At 36.4% G+C, this 13,152-nt stretch overlaps 1 protein-coding gene and 1 pseudogene across 1 annotated transcript in view; both read left to right on the top strand.

Annotated features, from left to right (window-relative positions):
• The first annotated feature begins 4,039 nt into the window (after positions 1 to 4,039).
• LOC119574246 lies at positions 4,040 to 9,208 on the top strand (annotated as a pseudogene).
• Positions 9,209 to 12,164: 2,956 nt separating this feature from the next.
• The window catches only part of LOC119573875, a 1,392-nt gene continuing 404 nt past the window's right edge, over positions 12,165 to 13,152 (top strand). The window contains exons 1-3 of the mRNA XM_037920981.1: positions 12,165 to 12,399; positions 12,515 to 12,845; positions 12,993 to 13,152. Coding sequence (XP_037776909.1) covers positions 12,594 to 12,845; positions 12,993 to 13,152 — 412 coding nt within the window. The 5' untranslated portion in view covers positions 12,165 to 12,399; positions 12,515 to 12,593. The remainder of the gene's footprint in view (positions 12,400 to 12,514; positions 12,846 to 12,992) is intronic.

Below are 13,152 nucleotides of genomic sequence, written 5' to 3'. Positions count from 1 at the left end.
TTAAAGATATTAAATTATTGCAAAATTAGTATATATCTGTATAATCAAAATATAATATGTATAATATATATATATTATAAAATTATATAATATATATATATATTAGAATATATTATATATATATATATTATATTATATTTTTATTATAATATATATATATATATATATATATATATATGTACATAATGCAAAATTTAATCACATGTTTGTCAGAGAACAAACGTGATGATTTTGGAAACTGCTATGGAAGGAAGTATTTTTAAAAACAAAATTTATATATATATATATATATAATTAATATAATTATATAAAAAAAAATTATTTAATTATATATATATATATAATATATAACTAATATAATAAATATAAAAATATTTTTTTTTTTTTTTTTTTTTTTTTTTTTGGGTTTATTTAAATGTTACAACAAAACAAAAAAAAAAATATTAATATATATATATTTAATATATATATATATATAATATAATATATATGTATGTATTTTTTTTTTTTTTTTTTTTTTTTTTTATTTTTTATTTAGTGTTTGTGTGTTTTTTTTTTGGTGTTTTGTTGTTTACGGTTTTTTTTGTTTTATTTTATTATATGTATATATTATATATATAATAATATATATATATATATAATATATATTTATAATATATATTATAAAATTATCTATAAATTTTTGTTTAAAACACCAAAAAAACATATATATATATATAAAATATATATATATATAATTATATATATTTTTTACAAAAAAATATATGTTTTGTGTGTGTGTAAATTTATGAATATAGTTATATTATATATATAATAATATATATATATATAAAATATTTTATATATATATTATTTTATATATATATAAATATATATATATGATCTTTATATATTAAAAACTTAAAAAATTTTAAATAATAAATAAACGGAAAAAGAAGTTATATTAAAAATTAATGTTTTGAAGAACAATGGACAACCACTCTGACCCCTGTTGTCAAAGGGAGCGTCTGACAACAACGACCCGACGTCACCGCGAAATCAGCAATAATCCCCCGGCGTCGCGGTGAACAGCCCTCTAATACTGGGCGGTGACTAAGGCGGGCCGGAAACGCCTCTTGTCTTCTTGGTGCCAAAAATCCCTTCAGGGTATTAGGCATTATGGGAAGAAGGGGTTGGGGTGTGTGTGGGGGGGTGAGGAGGGAGGGGGAGGGAAAGAGGATGGGGAGGGGTGGGGGGAGGGAAAGAGGGAAGGGAGGACCAGTCAGACAGTGAAAATAGGGAGGAAACGAACTTAAATATTTTTGTATTTTTTTTTTCCTCTCTCTACTCATCACACCTTGTGTATTTTTGAGCGTGAACGAGTCGGTAGGCTTGGATGAGAGCTGGAGGTTGATCTTTGCAAATGAAAACGATGTTTACCGAATATAAAGTTATATTAATTATCGATCATCTTATACTTATTCACATTTTATCTCTCTTCACGTAGATCATAATCGCTTTAACAGACAATTCAGATTATTAGTGTTACGATCTCAGTATATTATATAATTATCATTCCTATCACGTATATCTTATTAAAAAAAAACTCCTAGAGCATACACACTGTCATTTCAGGGAAGAATGTAAAGCTGGGCCGTCGTATAAGATATGTTTACTATTTGTTAATTTTTTATTTGATTAAATATATGGCTATGGCTCTCCCTCTTTATTTATCTGTAACTGCATCTAATTTTGTCAAACTATCTGTTTATCTGTCTATCCATCTATGTATCTGTCTATCTTTATACAAGCACACACACACACACACACACACAAACGTGTGTGTATATATATATGTATATATATATATATATATATAATTTTAAAATATATATATATTATTTTAAAATATATATATATAGTATGTTATATATAATGTTATATATAATCTATATATATATATATATTATATATATATATATAAAATATATATAGATAGATAGATAGATAGATAGATAGATAGATAGATAGATAGATAGATAGATAGATATAGATAGATAGATAGATAGATAGATAGATAAATTGACAGGCAGATAGAGAGACAAACAGATAGATAAATATATAGATGGAACAACAGATGGATAAACAGAAAGATATAGGCAGATAGATATTTACACACACACACACACACTCACACACTCCACACCCCCACACAGCACACCACCCCACCACACACACTCTCCACCCACACACACACTCACAACACACCACACACCACACACACCCACCACCACACACACCCCCCACACACACACAAAACACACATCACACACACACACACACACTCAACACACACACACACACGCAAAACAACACACACACACACCACACACACACACACACACACACAAACCACACACACACACACACACACACACCCACACACACCACACACACACATATTTATATATATATATTTGATTTTATATATATAGATATATATATATATATTAATCCTCTCTCTTCTCTCTCTCTCTCTCCCCTTTTCTCTCTCTCTCTCTCTCTCTCTCTTTATATATTAAAAATTATATATTATATATATATATATATAATATTATAGAGAGAGAGAGAGAGAGAGAGAGAGAGAGAGAGAGAGAGAGAGAGATTGACAGGCAGATAGAGAGACAAACAGATAGATATATATACAGATGGATGAACAGAAAGATATAGGCAAATAAATATTTACATATTTACTCATAGAGATCTATTTTGCAATTCAGTTCGGTGCAAAGCCGTCGAATATTTCAGACGATTTTTTTTTTCAACTTTCCGCAACAACTGTGATTTTCAACATCCACTTGGCATCAAATTATCTCTCGTGCTACTCAAACAAGTGTGAGTTCGACACGCAGTCAAGCATAGTCAAGCAGTCAAGCAAATTCGTCATTAACCCCCATTAACCTTTTCGTCAAATTTCAGTCAAAATCACCGATTTCCGGTGCGCCGGAGAAACGTGCCTTCATCGAAAACTCTTGCCACGACGAAGCTGAAGTAAGAGCAGGCTGAAGGTGTCTGTAAATGGTGTTGCATATTCATTGATTAGAACTCTTGGTTTGTGTATATATGTATATATATATATATATATATATATAAATATAATTTAAAATATATATATATATATATTATATATATATATTTTTTTTGTGTTTTGGGGTGTGTGTGTGTGTGGTGTGTGGTGTGTTTTGGGGTTTTGTGTGTGGTGTGTGTGTGTGTCTAAAATATATATATATATATATATATATTAATATATATATATATATATATATATAATAATATAAATATGCATTTACATGCACACACACTATACACACACACACGCAACAAAAACACACACACACCACCCACACACACCACACACCGCACGCGCACACACACGCGCCCACACACACACACAATACAGACATACATTTCACACATACATCAAACATACATACATACATACATACATACATACAACATAATACAACACACACACACACACACACACACACAAAACCCCCACACAACACACAAACAAACCACAACCAACACACACAAACAAACACCCCCAACACACAACACATACACATCCATCCTCCCTCCAAAAAAAACATATATATATATAATATATATTATATATATATATATATATATAATATATATATATTTTATTATATATATATATATAATATATATTTTATAATATATTATATATATATATATAATATTATATATATAAATAATATATATAAATATATATATATATATATATATATATATTTATATATATATCAGCATACGCACTAAAGAAAGCGCACATAGCAAGGGCGAAAATGGTTGCAAAATAGGAACCATCTAGGTGTCTAAACTTATAAACTAATTCATAGCTTAAAAGTGCTCGCGGGCACTGAGTCATGCTTTACGGTTTCTGGCAGGGGAAGCTGTGCTATACATACTCGATGACGCCGTTTCCACGTCACCTGCACGAACCAGCCGATATAAAGGACGGGGCGCTCTTCAGCCTCTTCAGTACAAGAGCAACCGTCCTCGCATCTCCTAAGGCTAAAGAAGTGACTCTGTAATCTGAAAATCAAGTGTACATAATGGCTCCCATCAACAAGTGTTACGATGTGAAGATCTCTGCCCCTGGCGTGAGTTGCTGTCGATGTGGAGGATCCACCAAGAAGTCTTGGGACACATTTCTTCCCATCACTCGAAGGGGAAGCTTCTTCCAGGATTCGTTCTTCTCTAATATACACCACGACTTCGACGCCGCCGTTAGGGATGTTCTGAACCGATGGAGTGACGATGACCTCACGCTGACGGATCGTAGGAACAACAGTGACATCATGGGACGTTACAGACAGCTTCGCTCTCGCAATATGAAGGAAGAGAATCAGGCCATTACAGTGACCTCAGACACCACTAGTCATAAGGCAAGTTATTGACTTCATATATATATATATATAAATATATATATATATATATATATATATATATATATATGTAAAGTTTATATAGTGTAGTGGTTCTCAACCTTTATAGTCTGGCGACACACTAAAATTATATTCTAAACTTCTGCAACAAACCACCTCTCTATTCCATTGATATAAGTATACGAATTCATTGTATATATTACATTCCCTTGAACATTGACAATCACGTTATAATAATGCTTCATAAACAGTGATGGAAAACCCTAGGTTCAACTTACGTTTGTAATTAATGTGACACTTATATGTTGCGAGGCAAAATTTGAGAACCATTAGTTTTGTGGTAAACAACGAGTATATACGGATGCGGTTATAACAATCCCCGTGTCACAGGCGAACCAACAAATCCTGACATTTGCGTTCAAAACGAAAAGATAGCTGAAGAGACCATGGCAAGTGATGGATAACATTCAACATGAAACAAATAATAGTAATAGTAATTCACAACTGTACCATAGAAATGGTTAGTGAGAATTGTTGATTTCACAGATTGTGTTGGACATGCACGACTTCATGGGTGGAGATGTGAAGGTGAAGGTAGTAGGTGAGAAAGAACTGGTGGTGGAAGGACGTATGGAGAAGGAAGAGGGAAAGTCTTCCATGTCTGCACAGTCCTTCAGAAGACGATTTTCCTTGCCTCATCTTACTGACATGACAGCCATCACATCTGTCATGTCCTTGGATGGAATCCTCACAGTCACTGTGCCAAAAGTTGTAAGTATCTAGTGTGTGGACTCTTTCAATTGTATTGCAGTTCATACAAGTAAAATTAAACGCGATATGTAGTTATATGAACTGTCAATATAAACTCAAAGATTATTTTTCTTCTTTAGGGAGAAGATGCACAGCAGAAAGCCACCATCATTCCCGTCCACATCGAAAAAACTCAGAATACCTCAAGAACTCAGAACTGGGAATCTTCTAACACATCTTCCACTGCTTCTGCTGAGGCCACCTCGAAGTTCATGGACGTGGATCAAGAGGGATGTGAATGTACAAGATGTTCTTTGGAAAACAGATGCCACGCTAAGAATACAGACGTTCCAGTTAGCAATGCATCTCACTCACGGGCTGAAGAAGGATTTTCTGCCTCAGAGCAAAGAAATTCATCAGTGTCCACAAAATCCTCTCGTACTGATGAGGGAGCAAACATGGCTCTTGTGGATCATGGGACACTTTCCTGCCCATCACACGTAGAGGAAATTTCTTCCACGACTCATTCTTCTCTGATATACATCAGGATTTCAACTCAGCCATCAGGGAAGTCCTGGAGCGGTGGAATGACACAGATCTGAAGCTGAAAAGACCGCTGGACGGACCGACTACCTTTACCGCTACAGGCAGCTTCGACCCGTGATTGAAGGAAAGAATCAGGCGTCACCCCTAATCAGGGAACTCTAGTATAAGGTACTCCATTTGAAAACAATTTAAAAAAGGATGGAACATTTCGGTGGCATGGGGCTTATTTTCATAACGTAAAAAGTAATTCATAAATATCACACATTGCAAGATTTTGCGGGTGGAAACTTCATGGGCGGAGACGTGAAGGTGAAGGTGGTGGACGAGAGGGAGTTGTTGGTGGAAGGACGTGTGGAAAAGAAGGAAGAGGGAAGCTTATCTCTGTCTTCCTATTCCTTCCGACGCCGTTTCACTCTGCCACAACACACTGACATGACAGCCATCACTTCTGTCATGTCCTCAGACGGTATCCTTACGATCACTGCTCCTGCAAAGGTGAGATTTTTGTTTAGTATTTGGCCTTATGACCACATAATTAAACTCCAATGAAAATGAGTAAAGAAATAATGTATGATTTAAAAGAGAGATAGTTTCATATGATGAAACTCTTTTTACATTTAACAGAACGGTAAGGTTCAGCAGACCAAAACCATCCCGGTCACAGTCGAAGGAAAACGGGCTGTTTCACAGGAACAAACATCCTCATCTTCCACAAAGACAAGTGTCACCAACGAATCTATCAAGGAAAAGAAAGAAGAAGAATGTGAGTGTCTTCGCTGTTCTGAGAGACAGACAAGCGAAGAGAAGACTTCTCAGAAGCAAAATGAGATGAAGATTCCAATCAAGATTATCGGATCTGTGACAAATGAGTCTGAAAAAGGTTCGAAGCTCCTCTGCAGACACCTACGTAAATTCTCAAGAGAACATCAGTCAGACTCAAGTGCAGGAGGAAAAGCAAAGGAAGGATGAAATGTCTACTCAGAAGAGGGAATGTGAGTGTCAGGAGAAATCGTCCCTTATGGAAACTGCAACTTGCCATGAATCTGGAAGCAAGTTCGTCCCTATTAGAAGAAGAGGACTTTTCTTTAGCGATTCTGTTTTTCAAGACACCAGGAATGACTTCCACAAGGCAATAAAGGAGGTGCTAAGGAACTGGGGAGAGGAATCGTCCATCTTCGATGATCTCACAAGCTACAGAAACCTTCGGTCTCGAGATCTTAGAGAGGAGAATCAGGCTGTCACATCACTGGAAGACGAATCTTACCATAAGGTAAGCATAAATACAGTTTGTGTTTGTCCGTTAAGATGCTCTGTATAATTTATTACATGGTGTCTTTATTATTATGAAAGTCTAACCTCTTTGTTTTTTCCAGTTTGTACATCGATGTTCATGATTTTATGAACGGAGGAGAAATCAGTGTGAAGGCTGTGAACGAGCGAGAGTTGGTGGTTGAAGGTCACTTGGAGAAGAAGGAAGACGGTTCCAGGTCCAGCAAGCGGTTCCTTCGACGCTTCGTTGTTCCTGGAGACATTCAACTGGACGCTGTTACTTCCGTCATGTCCTCAGATGGTGTGCTGACAATTTCGGCTCCGAAAAAGGTAAGCTCTTTTCTTAAACCCTTCTATTTATTAATGCTGAAATATGTATTCGAATTTCAGTTGCGATGAAGGTATGTTTCAATAAAGTGCTAAACCTTTCAGAAGCCAACGATTGTAATAAAAGAAGTCAAAGTACCAATGAGCATCGGGGAAAAAAGGGAAGCAAGACCCACACACAGATTGAAGACAAAATCATCAACTCGGAAGAAGGCAGCCATGAGGCTTCATCAGCATTGACTAGCAGGACTAAAAATCAAACAAAATGTGAAGCTCATAGTGTACAGGAATCCTCCACAAAAGCAACGTCACAGTCCTCATCCGTCGACACTGCTTCATTTGCGTCAAATGTGAGTACAGATAAAAGGAAAATGAATAATAGTTCTCCAGAATAATGTACCAACAACTTGGGCTTGAACAGTTTGCATATGTATAAACAAACAAATGATCTCTTCCACAGGAAAGTCAGACACGCAAACACATTATCCCAGTTCATTATGAAGTTGCAAATGAAAGCAACAGCCTCGAGCAACTTGATCGCCAGCATCAAGTTACTCTGAAGGACAATCAAGTTAGTGATAATGCTCGAAAATCAGAGTGTGAGGCGAAAGTGTCTACTGCTTCCCTTGCAAGTGAAGGCAAACGCTCTTCAGAAAGTTCGTATTTGCCCATAATCAGGAAGGGTCTGTTTTCTGATGACCATTTCTTCGAGAATGTACGTCAGAAATACAGTCAGGCTGTAAAGGAAGTGTTGGAAAGTGCCAATGAATGGTCTGGTGAAAGGGACGCCATGCAGGTCTACAGAAATTTACGTCAACGCAATCTGCAAGTAGAAAATCAAGCATTCTCTGTGAAAGAGGATGAACACACACACAAGGTACGACTTTGCACTAGGAAGTCTTGTATTTTTATTTTCAGACAATGGATGTTGCTTTGTTAATGTGTCATTAACTTGTTATCTCACCCAGTTCTTTGTTTCCTCAGATTGTGATGGACGTACATGACTTTACTAGCGGAGATGTAACGGTGTCACTGGTCGGAGGGAGTGAGCTTGTGATCGAAGGCCAAGCAGAGAAGCAGGAAGGCAGTTGTTCGGCGAGGAAAAGCTTCTGTCGCCGATTTTTGTTGCCTGAGCTTGATGATCGAGACGCCATCAGCTCCGCGTTGTCCTCCGACGGAATTCTTAGCGTTATCTCGACTAAGAAAGGCAAATCCGACGAGAAGACGAGCACCAAAGGCTTTTCGAGCGAGACGAGGACCCGAATGGAGAACAAGACAGACAGCGGCCACAGCTGGGAGGAGAAAAACGTGGCAGAGTCTTCGAAAGAGGCCGACGGTTACAGCGTCCGCACGTTCGCCTCTAGTTCCCGCGCTCACCACCATCATTCCTACACGAACCATTTCTAAAGTCACAGCTTCTCAAGTTTCTACTTTTGTAGTTTAGATGATGTTAGATATGATTTTTTTTTTATTGATTATCGAGTCCCAAATCTGATTGTGATATGTATGGTTTTGTGTAAGAATGGCGTGGTCTTTACCAGTCGGCGAATGGCAAGAGCTATTTAGGTAAGTTTTATGTTTATTTCGACATCCATTGATATCTAAATGTTTTTTTCCGTATTTCTTTTTCAATGATCTAAGGATCTAACTCTGGTTTAACGTTTTTTTTTTTTATTATTATTAACAGATGCCAGGAACAAGGATGGAACAGCAACAGAAGTTACAATTACCTACCAACATTCCTTAAATGTGAATCTGTTTGCCCATTTTCTTAGAGGACCTACAAGACATATTTTATCGATAATGTATAAGACTAATCCGATGAAAATGAGTGATTTTTCACAATAATTTTTAATAAATATACAGAGAATGAAAAATTGTATCTGTGACCCTGTTTAAAATAAGAAAAAAAATATATATTTTTGGGACAAGAAATATGCCATGAAAATTGAAACACAAACATAGACTAGCACACAAAGGTATAACTAGAGACGCATAAATGAGGCGACGAGAGAGTTTATCTTGTGTGAAATGTGTGTATGTGTAATGATCAAGGCGCCCTCCATCTTCATGGATGAATGTTAGTACGATATGTGTGTTTCTTATATACATACACTGTATCAATGGCATGCAAAGGGGACAAAGGAAGGTCCCCTCTAGTGCATAATGCGCCCTTAAAACAGAGAAAAAACATATATACTAAAATAGGTTGTATAAAATAATGTATTTTATTTTATATGATGCATACAATAAGTTGTTATGTAGATATATATTCTACACAGACATTAAACACAAAACACATATATATACAAACTCAAAACTCATACACACATGTAAGTTTGGGTGTGTCGTGTGTGTGTGTGTTTGTTTACGCATATTGTATGTATACATATATGCGTAAAACAAACCCAAACACACGCACACATCCACTTACATGTGTGTATGAGTTTTGAGTTGTATATATATGGTGGGTGTTTATATGTCTGTATAATACATGTGTAGACAATACAAAACACACGCATTTAAAATATATTTTATAATATATATATATATATATATATATATATTTTATATATATTATATGTATATATATATATATTTATGTATGTTATATTGACATATACATCATAAATATATATATATAAAAAATTATATAAATATATTATTTATATATATATATATATATTATATAATATAATATATATATATATATATATTATATATATTAAAATTTCCCTATAAAATTATATACCCTTATATAAACTATTATATATATTATATATATATGTGTGTGTGTGTTTGGGTGTGTATTTGTGTTTATATATGATATATATAATATAATAATATATGTATGTATTTACAAATAGATGAACATATATTATGTATGGATATATGGATTAATATATATATATACAAAATATATAATAATATTATATAATATATATATGATATATATAATATATATTAAAATAAAGTTTTGATATACACTTAATAATACGCATCAATATATGTGTGTTGTGTTGGTGGTTGTATGTGTTTTTATCATGAAATCAAAATGGAAACTGTCAATTTTTGTCCAACTGATGCATCAAAGAATTGAAATGCGAACATAATCTGCAGATCACTTCCAATAAAGCTGAATAACAACCTAATGAATATCAAATGATCATCAAGATTTCATAAATTGAATTTGAGCAAAATGGGAGTATTTTGGGGCGGTGCGTCTTCTTATTTACAGCACAACTCGTGGCCGGGCCCTTAAAGGTTCGCCCGTTGAAAGCGAAGACACATAGCAAAAGCCTTCGTCAGGACTGGGAGTCAGGAAATAATTGCCACCAAGGCCCCCTTCCAAGTCGACCCAAGTTTTCCCTGGATGCAACCCTGTGGCGCCAGAACCCTTCCAAAAGGGAGGTATGCCTTGCCCCAGTCGAAGGGGAGCTCCCAGACCTTGATTGCAGAGGTTTGCGACTAAGGGTTCGGCAGTGGAACCACTGATTTGGATGCTGGAAATGATTCAGCGTTGAACAAGACACTGAGGAGGAGGGCCCAGGCGTCACGTCACGGGCTGACATTATCAGGTCATAAGGTGAGCTACTTCCCCGATATTTTTTTTCTAGCTTTAGGTCCATTCTACGAATACAAAGGGTGTCATATTTATTTGAAAAAAAATGTTTTAAAAAATTATTTGTTTTTTGTTATTATTTGTTCCTTTTTCAGAACAAAGAGTTGAATATCACGAAAATTTAAAAAAAAATCTCAAACCCGATTGTGGTGGCGTGACGACTTCCTGGTGGGGAAGTGAAAGGGGAAGTGGGGGGGGAAGGGGTGGTGTGGAAGGACGTGTGGAGAGGAGGGGAAAAGGGGGAGGGTCATCTGGTCCCAACCCCTTTAACGCCGCTTTTTTTCCTCTCTTTCGAATGCAGCCATCACCTTTATTTTTTTTCAATGGGACCCTTTCTAAAATGCTCCGAAAAAAGGGAAGTATCATTCTTACGAATTTCCGTTTCCCCTTTTGAAAAAAAAAAAACAGTTAAATTTTCAGTCCCAAACCAAATACACTACAAAGACCGCCTTCTATTCAACAGGAGGAACAGTCTCACCAAAGGACAACTATCATTCCTATTAAGCTCGAACAAGTTCAGAACTCGGACCTTTCCAGAACTACAGATATGAATGAAACCGGTTCCGTTGAAAATACATGCGAAGAATCCAACTGCTCACCAAAACTTATCTGTGATACAATAAAGAAGGAAAGTATAAACATTCCAAGTCATGCCAAAGAAATACCCACAGTCAACAGTCTTCAGCCACGGTCTGTGGAAATTCAAATTTCAAGGGAGAGCATTAAAGACAATGTTTGTGACGTTGGGAGGCAAGAAAACGATTGAAAGGACACAATCTGACATCACAGATGAATCAAGCCTCGTCTGTAAGGAATTGAGGCCTCGACAGACTTGAAAGGTCTCGTCAGGGATTCCCGAGAGAACTCCTACCATGACACTCGAAGGGAACTTCTTCACGACCATCTTCTCCGACATGCACAAAAGTTTGACGCCGCCATAAGAAGTCTTGAACAGGTGGAGACCAATGCTCCGTGGCAGACCTGGACACGGGGTCTCGCTACAAAGATATCCTAGCGATACAGAGGCTTCAATCACGTCACCTGAAGAAGCTTGCCGTACCAGTCACATCAGACAAACAGGTAAACAAGGTCAGTTGCTTCAAATCATTCTTAGTTGTTGATAAAGATATTTGAAAAATTGGAATATATATATATATATATCTTTTATGGGTAAGAAAAGTGAGGATAATTTTCCTACCACAGATCGTAATGGATGTGCATGAGTTTACGGACGGAAAGGTGAAGGTGAGAGTGGTCGGCGAGAGAGAGCTGGTGGTGGAAGGAAGCACAGAGAAGGAGGAAGAAGGAAACTCATCCATCTCCTCACACTCATTCAGACGCCGTTTCTCCCTGCCTCGCCAAACTGACATGGCAGCCATCACTTCTGTCATGTCTTCCGATGGCATACTAACAATCACTGCACCCAAAGTGGTAAGTAGGCATTATTTTACAATCTGTTCCCATTAATTTAAATGAAGTAGATTTATAGCCTACGAATTCAGTATCTTCACCTGAAGAGTTTTTGTTATCTATGTTTTTTTTTCAGGAGGGTAAACAGGAATGTCTGGAAGAATCCAAAGAAATATCTGGAAATAGAAGACTTAGCAAGGAAGAAGAATCACGCGATGCCAAAAGGCTCTGTGTATCAAAAGTCTGAAAATTCATTTCCTCTGACCAAAATGGGACTCTTTTTCCACGACTCCTTCTTCAAGGACTCTACGGAAGACTTTAGGAAAGCTGTTAGGGAAATCCTGAGAAGATGGGGAGAAGCGTCTCCGGAAGTCGATGAACTGACCCGCTACAGAATCCTTCGATCCCGAGATTCGCGAGAAGAGACTCAGGCCGTCACGTCTTTGGAGGATGACCGTCATCATAAGGTACAAATATGTCACTAACGATATTTCAGTATCTATGTAATTGCTCCTGTCAACATCTATTTTTGAATACCTTTTTTCTCTCCCTGAAAATGTGATTTTCATTAGATATATTTCACCATATTGATTTACCCTTCCATATATTTTCAGTTTGTCATTGACGTTCATGATTTTATGGACGGCGGAGAGGTCAGCGCGAAGGCTGTGAACGAGCGAGAGTTGGTGGTTGAGGGTCACTTGGAGAAGAAGGGAGACGGTTCCAAGTCCAGCAAGCGGTTCCTTCGACGCTTCGTTGTTCCTGGAGACATTC

The sequence above is a fragment of the Penaeus monodon genome, chromosome 6, assembly GCF_015228065.2.
Source record: "Penaeus monodon isolate SGIC_2016 chromosome 6, NSTDA_Pmon_1, whole genome shotgun sequence".
Lineage (NCBI taxonomy): Eukaryota > Metazoa > Arthropoda > Malacostraca > Decapoda > Penaeidae > Penaeus > Penaeus monodon.
The sequence above is the reverse complement of the archived record's forward strand: the minus strand, read 5'-3'. Positions and strand labels throughout refer to the sequence as shown.